The sequence below is a fragment of the Podarcis vaucheri genome, assembly GCF_965113315.1.
Source record: "Podarcis vaucheri genome assembly, chromosome: 15".
Lineage (NCBI taxonomy): Eukaryota > Metazoa > Chordata > Lepidosauria > Squamata > Lacertidae > Podarcis > Podarcis vaucheri.
Window position 1 is genome coordinate 29,869,613 of NC_138753.1, and position 16,246 is coordinate 29,885,858.

The following is a 16,246-nucleotide window of genomic DNA, read 5'->3' on the forward strand; positions in this document are numbered from 1 at the left end:
GGCACCTACAGGGCCTTTGCCCGTCACTGTAAATAGTACTGTACTGAACTGCATGAACCAGTGGCCTGGCTGAGTGTAAGAAAGCTTCCTGTGTCCTCTTGGTTGTTACCGTAAAAAGTTGAGGGTGTGGCAGAGATGTGGTAGTTAATAGAAAAGCATAGAGAGGAGTATCCACTGGGGGGATTAAGATTCATGGCAGCCCAAAGCAGCTTGGCTAACAGGCAGGAGAAAGGTCATTGTTGGCTTGGCATAGAAAACAGGTGGGTTTTTTCTCCCCCTCTCCTACCCCCACCCACCAATTAGACCATGCTGACTGGGGCTGACATTTATTTGGTGAAAACAGCCAAAGGGAACTATCTTTCCTAACTTAATGGACTTTCCTGCCATTAGGCAAAAGGGTATTAAAATAATGGAGGTGACTGATGGCTCCATGGAGCTTATAGCTTCCTGCATCTTGCTTTCATGTCCTTATTGTATGGGTGCCTGGAAGCAGCTAGTTAGCCACTGCTGGACAGAGGATGGAGTTCTGAAGATCTGAGATTTACAAAGTTTTCTTTCTACCCGCCCTTACTTCACGGTGGTTCTATTATGACCCAGGCAAGTTTGCTTTTTCCTACTAAAGCCCTTTGGTGATTGTTTTGCAATACTCAGGTGAAAACAGGTCTGCTTACAAACCCAAAGAATTCTGGAAATTGTGCTTGGTTAAGTGTGCTGGTATTGCAGCTCCCAGGGGCAGACTGTGGTTCCCAGGGTTCTTGAGGGAAAGCAACGTGCTTAAAAGGAGCTGGTATGCATACACAAGTAAGCTGCAGTAGATTCAGTTTAAATCTCTTTAATCCATTTGGCAATAATTAAAAAAAATATACACTTCATTCTATGCAACTGTACCAGGTTACATTATTCCTGACAGCAATCAATGAAGGCACCAACTTCTTTTAAATGGTTCTCTTTCTCAAAATTCAGGCTGTGTGTTAAAGGGAGTGATCCCCGCCAGCATGAATCTTCCATTGGAGGCTACAGCATGAGACAGTCCTTAGCAGCACAGGTGAACTGTGGCATAGCTGCCATAATAAATTAAGATTCCCTTCACCGAGAGGGCAGTGGTTGATTTGCAAGAGACTTCATTGCTTCCATGAAGGACAATGGCTAGAGGAGCTTGACATCCAAGGCAGGGCCCCCATCAGGCATCGTTGAGCTGTCGGGCCACGTTGAGGATGTGCTTTGCCCCTCTGCTCAGGAGGAGCTCAGCCACCTGAATGCCTAACTTCTCTGCAGCCACTTGAGCAGACTGAGAGAAATTCTTTGCAGTGATGCCAACATGCTGGATGTCATCGTTGGGGCCATCTTCATTCTGAAAAGTAAAAGAAATATGTAAAATCCCTTAGCCAGCAATAGGACATTTGAGGGTTAGAGGCAGCGATTAAAGATTCACATTTATTGAAGGATAGTGGGGGACGTGGGTGGCGCTGTGGTCTAAACCACTGAGCCTAGGCTTTGCCGATCGGAAGGTCGGTGGTTCAAATCCCCGTGATGGGGTAAGCTCCCGGTGCTCGGTCCCAGCTCTTGTCAACCTAGCAGTTCAAAAGCACATCAAAGTGCAAGTAGATAAATAGGTACCGCTCCGGCGGGAAGGTAAACAGTGTTTTCGTGGTTTGCCAGAAGCAGCTTAGTCATGCTGGCCACATGACCCAGAAAAACTGGACAAACGTCAGCTCCCTCAGCCAGTAAAGTGAGATGAGCTCTGCAACCCCAGAGTCATTCACGACTAGGCTTAACTGTCAGGGGTCCTTTTAGTGAGCCTCCTCAAATTTAACATTGGTTTTGTATCCTCCAGTAAAATTAGAGGGGGGGGGACAACCCATATGAACAAGATGCTAGGATTGTACAGCTGGTCTTTTAATGGAGGAGGCTGAACAAGTGTGACTGTCACTATTGACCAAAACATCTATGAGCTTGTTAGCACATTACAATAAGCCAGAGTTTAGTGTGAATGAACAGCATGCTATTGCATACTTTGCCATAGTTCCTGCTTCACTCCTGTGAAGCAAACCAGGAAGTTGCACTTAAAGCTTTGCTTCCTGTTAACACTGAAATCCAGGATTAGGGTCTGTTGCTCCCTTACCATACAGTGGCTTGTTTGGGAGCAGCAGGCCACAGTCTCTGCTTTGGATATATTATGAAACAAAGCTTAAATCAGGTGTGGAGAAACTTTGTCCCTCCAGATATTACTGAGCTACAATTTCCATCAGTCCGAACAAGCAGGACCCATTGCCAGGAATGATGGGAACTGTAGTTCAGCAGCAGCCAAAAGCTCCTCACACTTTGCTTAGATGTAGTTTTATTGGGTTTTTTCTCTCTCTCATGTCATGGGAGGAGCCAAGCAGAAAGAATAACAAGGTCCCGGTTTCCCCCTATGTGGAAGCCTAGAAAATGTGCTGTTTTGCAATACAGTAGCAGGTACCTCATGTGGAAAATAATTCATGCTTGCTTGCATGGTCTCACGTAGGCTCTCTGATCCATCAAGGCTGTAGACTGCTCCAGTCAAATATAACTAGGGAAAATAAAGAGAAAATGTCAACAGCCACCGCTTTCGCTTTGGAGAAGGTGCAGGAAAGCCAAGGGATGCCATAGGCAGTGTGTGACGTCTTCTACATGAGTCTGAGATTCAGCATTGAGTCCGGGATTCAGCATTAAGTCACCTTTTTAAAAAGGAAGGGTCCTAGAAGGACAGGAAGGAATTATCAGCAGCAACTTAAACTTTTATGTGAACTACCAAATATTCCAGGATGAGTGCTGAGACTGATCCAGTCAAGAGGGAAATGAATGTCTGAAGTGAGGGGACTCCCAAACTCAGCATTTTAAAAGTGGTTTATAAATGCTTTTTAATAACTTATCAGCCACAGCCAATAGGATGGGGATTGGAATCAAACATCTGGAGAACCACAGATTCTCCATCCCTGGTCAGCAAACACCTAGTCTGTTGATAATAACCATTTGAACCTCTGTTCCAAGTTATTTACATACATTATCTTCTGGTGATCCTTACAACAACCCTAAAGAGTAGGCCAGTGTTGTTATCCTTGTATTGCAGGTGGAAGGCCAAGAAGGTGGGTCACATGTCATGAATGGGAGTTCGCTGGTTTGAGGGTTCTTTGCTCCATCTCAGTCAGGGAGCGCTTCCCTTCATACCAAGCAGGGCTATTGCATTCAGCACAGGTCTCTCCCTCCACCAACTGCTTTCAATGCTGGGAGAGGCCCACAAACCATTGCTAAGAGAGACCCAGCCTGGCTGCTGGCTGGAAAAAAACAAGGCCTGTGGTCTTCTGAATTGTCATTACCTGGAAGTCCTTCAGCACGGTGTTCACTGCCACAGGGACACTGCAGCCGCCTTCCTGGAATGGATAATGTCAGGGAGGTGAATGACGCTGCTGCTGCTGCTGCTACTGCCAAGCCTCCCTCCTCATTTCACTTTTAATTAGCATACCACTTTTCCATATTACTAAACAAGGCGGTTCACAGCAACAAAATATACAATAACCTGATCCAATTAAAAAAGCCATAACATGGCATAACTTTAAAATGAATGACATCAAATAAAGTAATATTCAATAATCTATTTGACTATAATGGTACACAATAAAATAACCCAAAACATGAACCAATAATAACTAAACAAATTCACTCTTAACAATTGCAATAAACTATCAATAATAACTGAGTCACAATGCATACCTTGGGAAAGGATCAAACTGAGAAACACGCAATTCAGATAACTTTTTTTTTTAAAAAAAATCCCTGTCCTCCCTAGGAAGGAAGCACCCCACTGCCCTGAGCCCCACATAAGCAGGTGGCTGCTGTGGCCTCCGATCAAGCACTTCCTGAAACCTACCAAGTGCTTCATGAAGGCCCTCTCTGCAATGCAACGCAGCACCGTCTCACCGTCGTGCAGGACGGACACCATATCAAGGATCTCCTGGTCCCTGGCTCTCACCTCCACTGCTAGGGCTCCCTGGAGAAAGGAAGAGGAGCAGGGACAGAGGCCCTTCTCAGCTTCTCGAACAGCCTAGTGGCTATGCAGCCCCCACAGCTTTCAAAGCCTCTGCTCTGCAATGACCAGGGTCAGCAATCAGAGAACAACAGGAGCAGAGTCTCTACTCTGTAAAGCAGGCATGAGCTTGAGATGGAGACATACGACCACCAAAGCATCCACTACCCCTCTCCCCCACAAGCCCCTGCTAAAAACTGCTTTTGGGGGGGGGGGGAAGCCAGCCATACCGACCCATAAGAAAAATTACTAAATCCATATTACGCCAATGCCTCTATGAGGTCAGCCAAAATGTCACAATATAGTGCAAGCTTTTAAGTTTCTGTGTTTACTATATAGCCCAGTGGTTTTGAACCAGTGTGCCGTGGCACCCTGGGGTGCCTTGAATGATGGTCAGGGGTGCCGTGGGCAACATTGGCTGAAGGGACACTCCACAAGGGAGGGTGTTTGAATAAGGTTGAGAGGCTGCCAGCTCTGCAAGAAAGGGGAGACATAACTGGGCTCCTGTGCCCCACAGGAGTGCTACAAAAAGAATGTACTTCAATAAGGCAGCCATGGACTCAAAAAGGTTGAAAACCTCTAATCCAGCCCAATGAACAGTTCTGGGGGACTCAAAAGCTGGCACAATATTTTGTGACATTCTGGTTGGCCCTGGAAAGTAGTTGCGCTGCGATGGATTTTGGCATTTTTGTTGCTGGGATTTCCAAGAGGCAAAAGAAAATGTCTTCAAGGATTCCCACGATGCATACATTTCACCCACTTTTGGACAAGGGGCAAGCAAGGCATGCATTGAAAGAGCTTCGTGCCATTTTGAGTGATTTTTAAATCTGAGAACAGTTCAAGGGGGGAAACCCACTTTTACAGTTTACAGTTCATGGACAGAATTAATGGGAGAGGTAGGCAACAAATTCTAGAGGGCCACAGGTTAGCCATCCCTGCACAAATGTGAGGATGCAGAAGTTGGTACCCACCAGGACAAGGGGTGCAGCCTCAGAGCACTAAGGCCATTTAACCTTCCAGCTTTGGGATTCACACTAGAGAGAATTCATTGGAAGGTGTGCATAGCCTGACTTTGGGATGCTCATTTGAGGGCGAGGAGCAGGAGGAGAAAGAGCGAAAGGCACCCTCAAGAGGCAGGGGTGTGTTGGGGAGGCTTAGCTGTTCGCGCACACACAGCAGTGCCAGAACGGAGAGCACATCACATACCTGCCCAACTGCGTACAAGCAGTCTGCGGGGCTCAGGACCTGGAGGGAAGGAGAACGAGGGTTGGTGATGCTCAGAACAAAGGTGGAGCAAAATATTTTATTTATTTATTTTAAAATTGTATACATCTCAGGGCATTTCACAAATTCATTCAGTTTATATATCCCGAAGGAATGCAGACATCAGTGAGCATCTCAAGAACTGAGGATACAAGGAGTAGAAAGTCCCTGGGCACGATGGAGGGGCAGGGGCGGGGAACAACCTTCATCCCAATCTCTTCTGCCCCACTTACTTGACCAATGCGGCTGTCCCAGCCCATCCGCCTGAGGCCAGCCGCTGCCAGGACGATGGCGCTGAAATCCTCCTTCTCATCCAGCTTCTTCAAGCGAGTGTTCAAATTTCCCCTCTACAAGAAGGATTAAGGGAAAACCACAGAGATCCCTGGTTGGGTGGCCCATGGCCTGCACTTCCAGAGCTGGCCACCAGGGAGGGTGTTCTAACACCACAGTCCCTCTCTGCAGGGGAGAAGGCAGTTCAAGACCTTAGCTCCTCTGCCAGGCCTATGGGCTGCATCTCAGCACAATGGCTGGCTGGGCCCCGGATTCAAAGCCAAGCCAGGGGTGTGTGGCCTTGAAAAAGTTCTCATATTGCAGACCAGTTTTTCCCACCTGGCCAACAAACGATTGAGACCTGCTTCAATATAACAGAAGCTGCATATTCAAAGGAATGGCCACATTCCCCACTAGGAAATTCACACACCCCCACAAGGTGTCCTATTCACACTTCTAAGTCAAGGGGTCATTTTCAAAGGATACAATATCCCTGAATTCCAGGTGAGGGAACTTTCTCTTCAGCTGAGCTGCCCGGCGAAGTGAGCTGGTCCCGATCACACTGCCAGAGAGCCAAAAGGAAAGCGTCGTCAAAGAAGACTCTGGACTGGTCAGCCTCACCCGCAGAGTTAGGAACAGTCCCCCAGACATCTCTGCACAAACATTGTCTACACGGGACCATGTGCAGCAAAGTGTCAACTCTGGGCAAGAGCGGCTGGCCAAGACCTCAGGCAGGCAGGGACCCCTCTCAGCACTGCTACCCAAGAGGGGTTGAAGCTGGGGCAAAATGCTAATTTCAGCCCTTCCTGCACACCAGATGGAACCCAAGGAAGGAACAAGTGAAACTCACCTCTTCTCAGGGAGGCTGTGGAGGCTCTTGCCTGCATGCTTAGGGTGGAAGACGACTGCATCATATGGACTCTCTCTCCTGCAAGGGACAGACGGGGTTGCCTTTTAGGGAGCAGGTCAGCTGGGCTGCAGCAGCAGCCTCCAAGTTTCTTGCAAAGAGAGCTGGAGACTCCATGACCTGGAGTTTTGTCTGTTCACAGCAAAGGGCCACCACTTGGCCTAAGGCAGTGGCCAGTTTAGATGGGTTAAAGAAGGTATTACCCATCTGATGCTATGGAAGTTAGGTGGTTTATTGGGCATTCCTGCTTCCGCAGGGACCAACAGCTGACGTATGTTAACGGAGAAATCTGAGGGCTCTCTTGGACAAAAAACAAGGACACCAGCCAGGAATACCAGAGCAAAACAGCAGCCAGTAGGCTTGGTCTTTCTTGAAGGCTGTCGCGACAGGACTCCCACCTGCCACAAGGTGGAACAAGATGGAAGCCCCGAACAAATTTACATTTCCTGTTTCCCAGCCATATTTACATTTCCTGTTTCCCAGCCAAATTAATCACACCCTTTTGTCTTCATCTGGGTTTGTTATTTCTGGAATGGCTACCTGTCTGGCACTCAGGTATCAGGATGCCAGGAATTATCACTCAGGCAGAGTGGCTGCTGAATAGCTGAGCTCACATGTCTATATGAATTTCTGAAGTTTTCCCAGTGAGCCAGTACATAGATACATTTGTCAGTGAATTGTTACATTTGGTATCGTGCAGCAAAGGCACTTTGAATAGATAGGAAGAAACTGTGATGAAGTGTTTTGTGGGGACAAATCACAAAAGTCGCAAAAGTGATTGTGCCGATTTTGGTAGTGGGCTGCATGTGCATGATATCTGCTGGAGGGGCAACCCCCCCCCCAACCTATACATAAATTCCTGCAACACATGGAAAAGGGAAGGCGGATGCCTGGCCAGGGCAAACTTTGATGGACCAAGAGCCAGAGCGCTGAGTCAGGCAGAAGGAAGCAGAGGAGCCCAAACTCACTTGCAAATTGCACCGATGGTGAAGCCATGTGGGAGGGATGTGGGCAAGTCCTTCAGGGAGTGAACCACCAAGTCAACCCTGGAAGGGAAGAAATGAGCTGGTTATGGGTGTGCCAAACTTATGGGCCCAGGATGGGCAGAGAGAGCAATTATGAAGCATAGGACCTCAGCGCAGATCCCTGCTTGGCTATGAAGCTTTGCTGGGTGGGCCTGGGCATGTCAGCCTCAATGTGGCCTACTGCTCAGGATTGCTGTGACACAGTTTTAAACATCAGACCTTGATGTTTCAGAAAGAGCAGGAAAAACACCCATTATTTTACAGGAGGCATCAGAGCTCTATCCCCCCAGTTATGCGCCATGACTAGGTTCCCCCTCCTCACAATTGCTGACTCCCAACCTGCAACGCTGGGTTAGAGGAAACGCTTTTGCTCAAGAGAAGACTTCCTGGCTCTGGAAGAATCCATTGCCTACCAGGACATGGACTCCTGCTCAGAGCAAAAGCACCAGTGCCAAGGGCACCACCAGGCATTGCCTGCCAAGGAGAGCTTTCTCCCGCACCTCCCAGCCAAAGAGAACTTACTCATTTCTTTCCAGTGCATTTTCCAGTTCCTTCGTAAATAGGCTTTTCTCACCAATCTAAATGGGAAAAGAGCATGTTACAACCTGGGCTGCTTTTTCTATCCGTTTCTGGTTGTGTCATGAGCCCAGGGAGCATACGGCTGCTTACCTTGGACAGAGCTGTGTCCAGGATCTTGTCACCTGTGGTTGACATGGCAACTATTCAGAGAGAGAGGAAGGAAAGAAGGAAGAGGGAAGATCAGGAAAGATGACAGACACCAGTAGGACATGAGCCACAACAAGGGTGAGCGATGTGTGGACTTCCTAGCTGCTCACTGCTTTAGTAGGGTAGGACACAAACTGGCGCCAGGCAAAAACATCTCTCTTATCTCAGACCTTTGGCTACTTAAATAATCTATGGTCTTTTGAACTGTGTGGGTGGGGGATATTGTTTATGTTTGCTACTACTGAACATGTGGCATAACTGATAATGTGTTGGGAGTAGGACCTGGGAGACCAGGGTTCGAATTCCCACTCAGCCATGAAGCTCACTGGGTAACTCTTAGTCTAACCTGCCTCACAGGGCTGCTGAGAGGATGAAATGGGGAGGAGAACTATGTACACTGCCTTGAGCTCATTGGAAGGTAAAAAAGGCATATCAATGTATTAAATAAATAAATATTATGTATTTTGGGGTTTACTTGGTAAGCCACCCTGTGAATCTTGAAGGAATGGTCATATAATTTATTAATTATTATTATTATTATTATTATTATTATTATTATTATTATTATTATTAATACAAAGCTAGGTGCCACACAAGCCCATCCTCTCCATGCACCAGGTCAGAAAAGCTCAGCACTCTGTCTGTGCACCTAAGGCTGCTCTCACCCAGCACCTGGTCAATTCCTAATTCCCAGGCTTCCTGCCTCACACACTCACCAATCTCAAAGCAGAGGTGAGGGTGGCGCTCCTGCAGCATCTGAACCACACTGTCCGTCTGGATCCGGGCGAGCTGCAGAGAAGGAAGGCAAAGTCAATCAGTGTGCCCTACCTATGACCCAAGAGGCGCAGGCGGCAAGTGTGCCCAATGCCCCTGCTGTCAGAGGAAGACATGTGCGCAGATTCTTGCTCCGATATGCTGCTCCCACAAGAGCTCAAAAGACATGAGACTTCCAGTCCCACTTCCTATACATGTCATGCTCATCGGTTTTGGGTCCGGTTCATGTCTGTGATCTGCTCCCCCCCCCCCCCCCCAGCTTCGGGAGCCACAGAAAAAAAGCCGGGCATGAAGAGAGCAAACTTGGCTTGAGCCAGTCAGAGAATGAAAAGGCACCTCAGAGCCCACAAAGGAAGCAGAGGCAGCAGCGCAGCTGATGTGTGCTCAGCAAACATCCCAGAATGAAGCTCTGCAGAAATACCATTCACTGAAGCCAAGTGCTGCAGGATTCCAGACAGGCAAAGGGAAGGACTTCTTCACACAGAGCGTAATTAAATTGCAGGGTTTGCTCCCACAAGACATAGAGATGGTCATCAATTTCAGGGGCTATAAAAAGGGATGAAAGGCTATCAATGGAATATTAGCTACAATGGCTGCGTTCTGCATCCAGCGTTGGAGGCTGTGTGCCTTTGAATATCGGTTGCTGAGAATTGCAATAGTGAAAATATTGCTGCTGGACTCAGGTCCTTCTTGTGGGCTCCAAGAGTGGCTGGGAAAACTCAGCCAGATGGGCAGGGAAGGAATGAAGGAAGGAATGGTTGTTGTTGTTGTTTGTTATTGTTATTGTTATTGTTATTATGTGGTTGGCCACTGTGAGAACCAGATGCTGGACTAGACGGGTCTTGGACGTGACCCGGCTGCAGGGCAATTCTTATGTTCTGAGAGAAGGAGTGGAGACCCACTTCTGGCCCCCAGGACAGGGCTTCTAGGGAAAAGGAGATCTTTCACACCCTTAGGTGCCGCCCCATCCTAGGCCCCCGTTCCAAACAGGCTTTCTGGGTTTACTCCTGAACTGCCACCAGCCTCAACAACAGGAGGCAGATGGGAGATTAGCTCTCCACCGCAAGGGTGGAGCATTATCTTTCTTTACAAGTCTGCCCCTCCCAGCCTTGGCTCTTGGGCGTACTTCTTTGCTCCTGCTAGGGCGGCCCATGGGCAAATCTTTGCATCCTCCTGGCAAAAGAAAGGTCAGGGGAACTGATGGTTGCTCAACACCACCAAAGCAATTCGGCTGGAGAAGTACGGATTAATTGCCAGGTGGATAAGATCGTTAAGATCAATGAGCAGCAGGGAAGTAGCACAGCTGACAAACACTTAAGCAACAGCCTGACAAACGAAACCCTGTGGCTGCTAGCAAATTACAGCAATAGTAGCAAAGGGACAAAGCCTTGAGGAGCAGCACTGAGTGAAATATAATTCAGAAAGATGCACATTTGGGAACACAGCTCCTGTCATATTTAGCCTAATATAAATTTGGAATTTGCTATTACTGAAGGGGAGGGCAAGGATAGTTCCCAGAATATGTGAGTTCCTGCACAGCAGCCATTAAGAGCTGCGGCAGCAGTGGGGGACTCTAAGTCTAAGCTCTACTTGATACAGAAAACCCAGCAACATCTCTAAGAAAGGATTGTCCAGCCTCTGCCTAAAGACCCCAGAGAGGCAATACAGGAAACTGCCTTATCCCAAGACAAACCATTCCTCCCTCGAGCTCAGTTTGGTGAGCACTGACTAGCAGCCATTCTTCCAGGGTTTCAGGCAGGGAGTCTTCTTTCACAGCCCTACCTAGAGATGCTGGGGATTGAACCACAAGAGCTCCACCACTGAGCTCTGTACCTTCCTAAGGGAGAGTCCACCATGGTCTCAGTGTTAGAACTGCTCTCGCCTTTAAGAAGCCTCTCCAAATGCTCATCTGAGCTCTCCCCTCCTGGGACATAAGGCCAGAATAGTTCTTTGTCCTTTTCATAAGGCATTTTTATATATTGCTATTATCCACTCCTATAACCCAGTTCTTCAAGAATACACTTCGTTCCAGGACTTGCTCTCTTCAGCACCAGCCGTCTTTCCCTGCCTTCCTCTGTTCCAACCTGGTTACTAGGAAAGGAACAGAAAATGCCCTGTTGTCCCAATGCAAATCCATTCACCGGCCAATGCACAGTCCTGTTTGTACGAACACTTTGCAAGAAGCAGACCCAGGAAAAGCAGAGAGAGAAAAGCAGCAGGCAGGCAAGAGAGCGGTAATGACAAGAACCTCACCTGGCTTTTCCTTGTTCCCACGCGGATAGTCTCTTTCTTCAAGCCATTCTTCTCCTGTGAAGAAATGTCTCCAATTACTCCACAGAGGGAGGGTTATTATGGTGGCATTTCCACAATCTCCCCGCAAAACCCTACATCAAGAGGAAGCTTGCACCAGCCAAGCCTTTCCTCGCAAAGGGGCCGCCAAGCAGGGTGGTACAGTTCAGCCATGGAAGTGGACACAGAAGGCATCCCAGGAAGCCCCACACTGGAACTTACCTGGGCAGACACCTTCTGCAATGTTCGCTGCATTAAAAGGAACAGCCCTAAAGGATAGCTGAGCAACGTGCAATTAGATACCCATCCCTCTTGCCTGCCTCCCTTGTGTCAGATCTAAAATTCTACGCTTCTCTGGGCAGGGGCCCGCCTTTCCCTTTGTTGTGCTGTAAAGCACCATAACATTGTTGGCACAACCACAAACAACTATTACTAATGTCGTTTTTATTGCCTGACCTGACCAGCCCTAGCCCAGCAACCCTTGACAGGCTTCAGGGCAAAGAACACGTGTCAAAGACCTGAAAGAAGCGGAGGTTATTCAGTGCACAACTGGCCCCAAGGGGCAGAGTCATCTGCTTCCCAAGAGTCCCCCAAAGACCAGGCCGTGCAATGCAGGTAAGCAGCACATGGAACTAGCAAGGGTCCTGTAGGAAAAGGTGCCTGCAGAGCCATACAGGGCACAGGACAAGATAGCACTAAGACAAACATTATCAGTTAAGGGCCTATCAATAGATAGACGTATTCCTCAGTAGGGTCTGTCTCTTGCAGTAAAGTTTCATCCCTAAATATGTCATAACACACACAGCTGAAAAGAAAGATTGTGCATGCATGTGTGTGGGTGGGTAAGAGAGGCAGGGAGAGAAGTATGAAGTCCTGGACAATAACCCAGGGCCAGAAAACCTTCAGACCTGTCAAAATGGCTGTTAAGATTTGGAAATATTTCCGCAGACCCGCAAAGAGGCCTGGAGAGACATACACCTCTTACCTGAGTGTCCTGCAGCACCACCTTTGCCATCTCAACAGAGGTTTGCAACCCAGGACCCAGTGAAGAGGAGGAGGAGGAGAAAGATGTCTTTGCTAGAGGGGAGAGGAAGACCTGCTGCCTTGCTCTGTCAGCGTCTAATCAAGGGAGTCTCTCCTTGCAAACTAGCCCCAACCTGGCAGCAGAGATAAGGCAGAGAAGGGGAAAGGGCGTTCAAGGGGGGTGGGGAGAAGGAAGGAACTGAGCCTGGAGGGAACTGCAGCTGCAGGGGCTGCTTGCAAGGAACTCTCCGGGTTTTGCACAGAAAGAAATTGTTCTGGGAAAGACAGGCAGCAGAAGACAATCTCCCAGGGCAAAGCAATTGACAAAGGGGCCATTTGCACAAGTGAACAAGGGACATTTCAACCACTTATTTGCAATATAGGGCAAGGGGAGGGTGGCGGCGCAGAAGGGGAGATACAATCAAACTCCATGGCAAACAACTATAATCTCAATGGATCAGAATGCAGGAAGCTATCATCCTGAGAACCAACTTGCTTCCACCCATGGTGGCCAGTGCTATCTGTGCCATCCACATAGTTCTGCAGCAAGGAAGTGCACAAGCTGGCCTGGTATTTACTTTCTAGGACATCTCCCAAGAGAATGTGGCTCCTCTTAGGATAGTGGCCATGGAAAGGAGTACATAGACAAGAAATGGGATGCAGGGAGATAGGGCAAAACACAGGAATGGGGCACAGGTGGGCAGTAGAGCTGAAAATGGGCAGTAGATATCAATAGTTCATAGGAGAGATTGGTAGTCACAAGGTACAGAAGCCCCATGTGTGACTTCTGGAAGTCAACCCCAAATCACCAGTTCCCTTCAGTCTTCATCAAACATAGCCATGAGCACTAGCTGCTTAGCTTTAGGGAGGAAAAAGAGAGATATCATCTGGGTGCTGAAAGCAGCAGTTTCTGTGTTTGTAGGGCAATTATGCAGCCAAGGGGGACAGAAAGAGGTGCTTAGTGTGAAGAGGGAAGAGAATTTGTTTGAATCTGGGACTGAAAACACAGAAACAGGCAAGCTGTGTAGGTGTCCACCATACAGTATCACCCAAAAGGCTCAGGCCCAACAGCCCAAAATCCAGGCAAAGTCTCAGGTTTGGAAGCTAATATAACAGTCTCCCGGACATGGGAAGGCTATGGGATGTATTCCCAGCGGAACTTTGAAAGGGTAAGTGAAAGCGTGAGTGTGCATGCAGAAACTAGAAAAACAGCTTGGTGAAGCACCCTATAGCAGAGAGGAATGCAAGAAGGCACCTGAAAGCAGCAAACCCACACTTCTCTTCGCCGCCACCACACTCTGGCTCACCTTAGCTGCTAGTAGAAACTGCCTGGAGGTATCTGTACAGTGTACTACCTAACAGGGCAAAGGTGTGTCCTACAAAGCCATCCTGTGGATTAGGCAAGAGTGCCTTGCTACACAGAGGCAGAGCTCAAGTTGCACAAGGTTGTGCAAGAAACAAGAGGCATCTGATTTTGGCAGGAGCACATTCTAGAAATGCAACCTGCCTCCCTTGACCGGCAAAGGGCAAAATATCCCTGGGAGAAACACCAGCCTCTCCCAATGTTTCTCTGCAGATATAAAGCGGATTACAGGGATACTAACATGAAACACTTTGAGTACGTGAACGAGGCCAGTGCCCTGTTGTTGTTCTTGCTACTGCTGCTATCATAAACAAAATTGTGTGTGCGTGTATATAAATCAAGTTTCATAAAAATCAAACTAGCACTACCATTTAACAACTATATTAACCCTTCCTAAGAAAAGCAGCACTGGAGGACACACAAGTGTAGGAAAAGAGAGAGTCGGGGGTGGGGAAGAGTAGCAGATAGGCAGCCATGGTCGGAGACAACTCCCGTCCCCAGGCCCACCCGCGGGGGCTGAACTCATTCGCATCTCATTAAAGACCCCCGCGACGCGCGTGAGGTCACCACCATGCACAGAGGTCACCTCGCGACGTCCTCCGCCATTGGCTGAGCCCCTGGAAGCCCCGCCCCTTCGCCCCTCTCTCTCCCTCCCCCTCTCCAAAGCGAGGGAAGCGCCGGTCAAGGCAGCGGCGGAGAGGCTCACCGAGGCGGGCGGCGAGCTGGTCATGCCGCTGGTGGCGCCGAGCAGCGAAGGGGGCCAGCAGGCAGGCGGGGCGAGGGCTGGAGGGGGTCCCGCTCTGGGTCAACTAGGCGCTGCCGGTTCCATCGCCACTCCGCGGAGCCACGCATGCGCCTCCCCGTCTCGGACGTCACTTCCGGCCTCCTGTTCCTCCCACAGGCGGCTTTCCATGAATGGGAGGTGGCTCCCGATGCCCCTTTATACCGTAATTACCGTCGACGCGGCGCACGCCCTTTTCGGAAACGCGAAGCCGGGGCCCCGATGTGTCGCTTCGCGCTCCGGTCCTTGCAGTGAGGCGCTGCACGTGGCTCCGGCCGCATATTTTACGGGCAGCGGAGCGTCTCTTGCCCGAGTACGCCAGTTAGGCTTTGAAAGGGGCTGGCCTAGATAGTATTATGCAAAATACCTGCAAATTGCCTTCAAAAGTGTCACGAGATTTATTCTAAAATTGAGGGAACGCTGCTTGAAAGGCCTGGGAGAGCCGCTGCCAGCCAGCCAGCCAATGAGGCAGAAGAGCCAATGGTCTGGTTGGTGTATAGCTGCTTCCTGTGTAACTCTCTGCTACAAGATGAGCTGACAACGAACGCTACCTTAAACGGAGAGGTCTCTCAGGCTTCTCATCCTGTAATATGGAGACCCCAGGTGCATAAGAAGTATATCACTGCATACTGAAAACGGGCCCCACTGACTGGTGTTCATCCCTGATGGTGCTGCAAATGAGTTTATTGGAGGTGGCCTAATTAGCAAGTGCAGCTGGCAGGATAGTAGACGAGTGTGGTGCTTGATTGGATCCAGCAAGGAAATTGGAATGTGTTTTATTAAAAGGGGATTGGACCAACTGATGGAAGTGAAGAGGTTTAACGATGCATATTAGGAACCCCAGCTCCCAAAGAGCATAACTATAAATAGTGTAAGAGCAGCTCTGCTGCTGTAGCCCACACACCACCTAGTCCTGTATGCCAGTAACAGCCCAACCAAGTGATAGCAACCAACCCCTTCACCCCTTTTACCAAACTTTTCTCTAAACCAGTCATTCCATCCATCATTTTGGGTACCCTTTTCTAACAATGTAATATTTTTTCCATAGATTGGTGTTGCAGCATTATGATATCAACAGTTTTCTTTTCGGTTTCTTTCCCAATGATCCCTAGCATGGAAGTTGTCCTTTTTCACAGCTACCACATGCTATGTCAACAACTTCACTGAACTATCCACTGCCACCCACAAGGTCTCATTCCTGGCAACTCACCATCAGATTCACAGACCACGAGGTATATGTAAAATTAAGGTATTTTGTCCCAACATACATCAATTCATGGTTTAGGGTGAACTGCATTTTCCTCATTATCTCCAGAGAGAGAAAAGAGCAGGCAGCTGTGGGATGAAGCTCAAGCCTGCATCTAGCCTCAAAGACTATTTCCTCCCTCTGTGGTAGAAGATGGTGCCCCAAGAAAGATGGAGGAGCAGGAAGGAAGCTCCCTGTGGCTTGGAGCACAGTTCCAATTTATAATTGCTTTTGCAAAGTCAAGAACCAAGGAGGTGAAGTGACGGGGTGGTAGGAAGCTAATTGCAGCAGAGATGGGAGGAACCAGCTCAGATAACAGCCATCTGCCTGCAGGCCCAGCTTCTACTACCACCCACAAACTATACCAGAAATCTAATCTTGAGCAAGATTAGTCACAGAACTGGGCCTTTTCTATGAGGCAGCTCCTCTGGGCTCTCGCAGAAATACCAAAGAATTGGGAAGGCGGGAGGGAGAGAGAGGCAGTTGTTCAGAAAGGAAGCAAGAGTATACATACATATACAGGAAGACCCATAG

General features: G+C 48.7%; 1 protein-coding gene across 3 annotated transcripts; it reads right to left on the reverse strand.

The window, feature by feature from the left end:
* Window positions 1–816: 816 nt before the first annotated feature.
* On the reverse strand, window positions 817–14,553 carry HMBS (hydroxymethylbilane synthase). 3 transcript variants are annotated; one of them, XM_082200635.1, is made up of 14 exons: window positions 14,392–14,553; window positions 11,264–11,317; window positions 8,953–9,025; window positions 8,180–8,229; window positions 8,033–8,088; window positions 7,454–7,531; window positions 6,429–6,506; window positions 6,065–6,140; window positions 5,542–5,655; window positions 5,252–5,290; window positions 3,890–4,009; window positions 3,339–3,392; window positions 2,462–2,551; window positions 817–1,351 (listed from the first exon to the last, which is right to left on the reverse strand). In XM_082200635.1, exons 1-14 carry the CDS (start codon window positions 14,413–14,415, stop codon window positions 1,181–1,183), a joined length of 1,077 nt encoding a protein of 358 aa, XP_082056761.1. In that variant the 5' UTR covers window positions 14,416–14,553; the 3' UTR covers window positions 817–1,180. The 3 variants fall into 3 exon arrangements, with proteins under 3 accessions (XP_082056761.1, XP_082056760.1, XP_082056759.1); XM_082200634.1 differs by lacking the exon at window positions 14,392–14,553 and adding an exon at window positions 12,285–12,528; XM_082200633.1 differs by lacking the exon at window positions 14,392–14,553 and adding an exon at window positions 11,522–11,587.
* Window positions 14,554–16,246: the final 1,693 nt, after the last annotated feature.

Excerpts from the sequence above, each read along its gene's own strand:
- HMBS (XM_082200633.1), bottom strand. The coding sequence starts at position 11,554 with ATGCAGCGAACATTGCAGAAGGTGTCTGCCCAG. Across the intron at positions 8,230-8,952 it reads TCACCTCTGCTTTGAGATTG|TTGCCATGTCAACCACAGGT; the intron begins GTGAGTGTGTGA and ends CTCTCTGAATAG. Across the intron at positions 6,507-7,453 it reads ACCATCGGTGCAATTTGCAA|GAGAGAGAGTCCATATGATG; the intron begins GTGAGTTTGGGC and ends TGTCCCTTGCAG.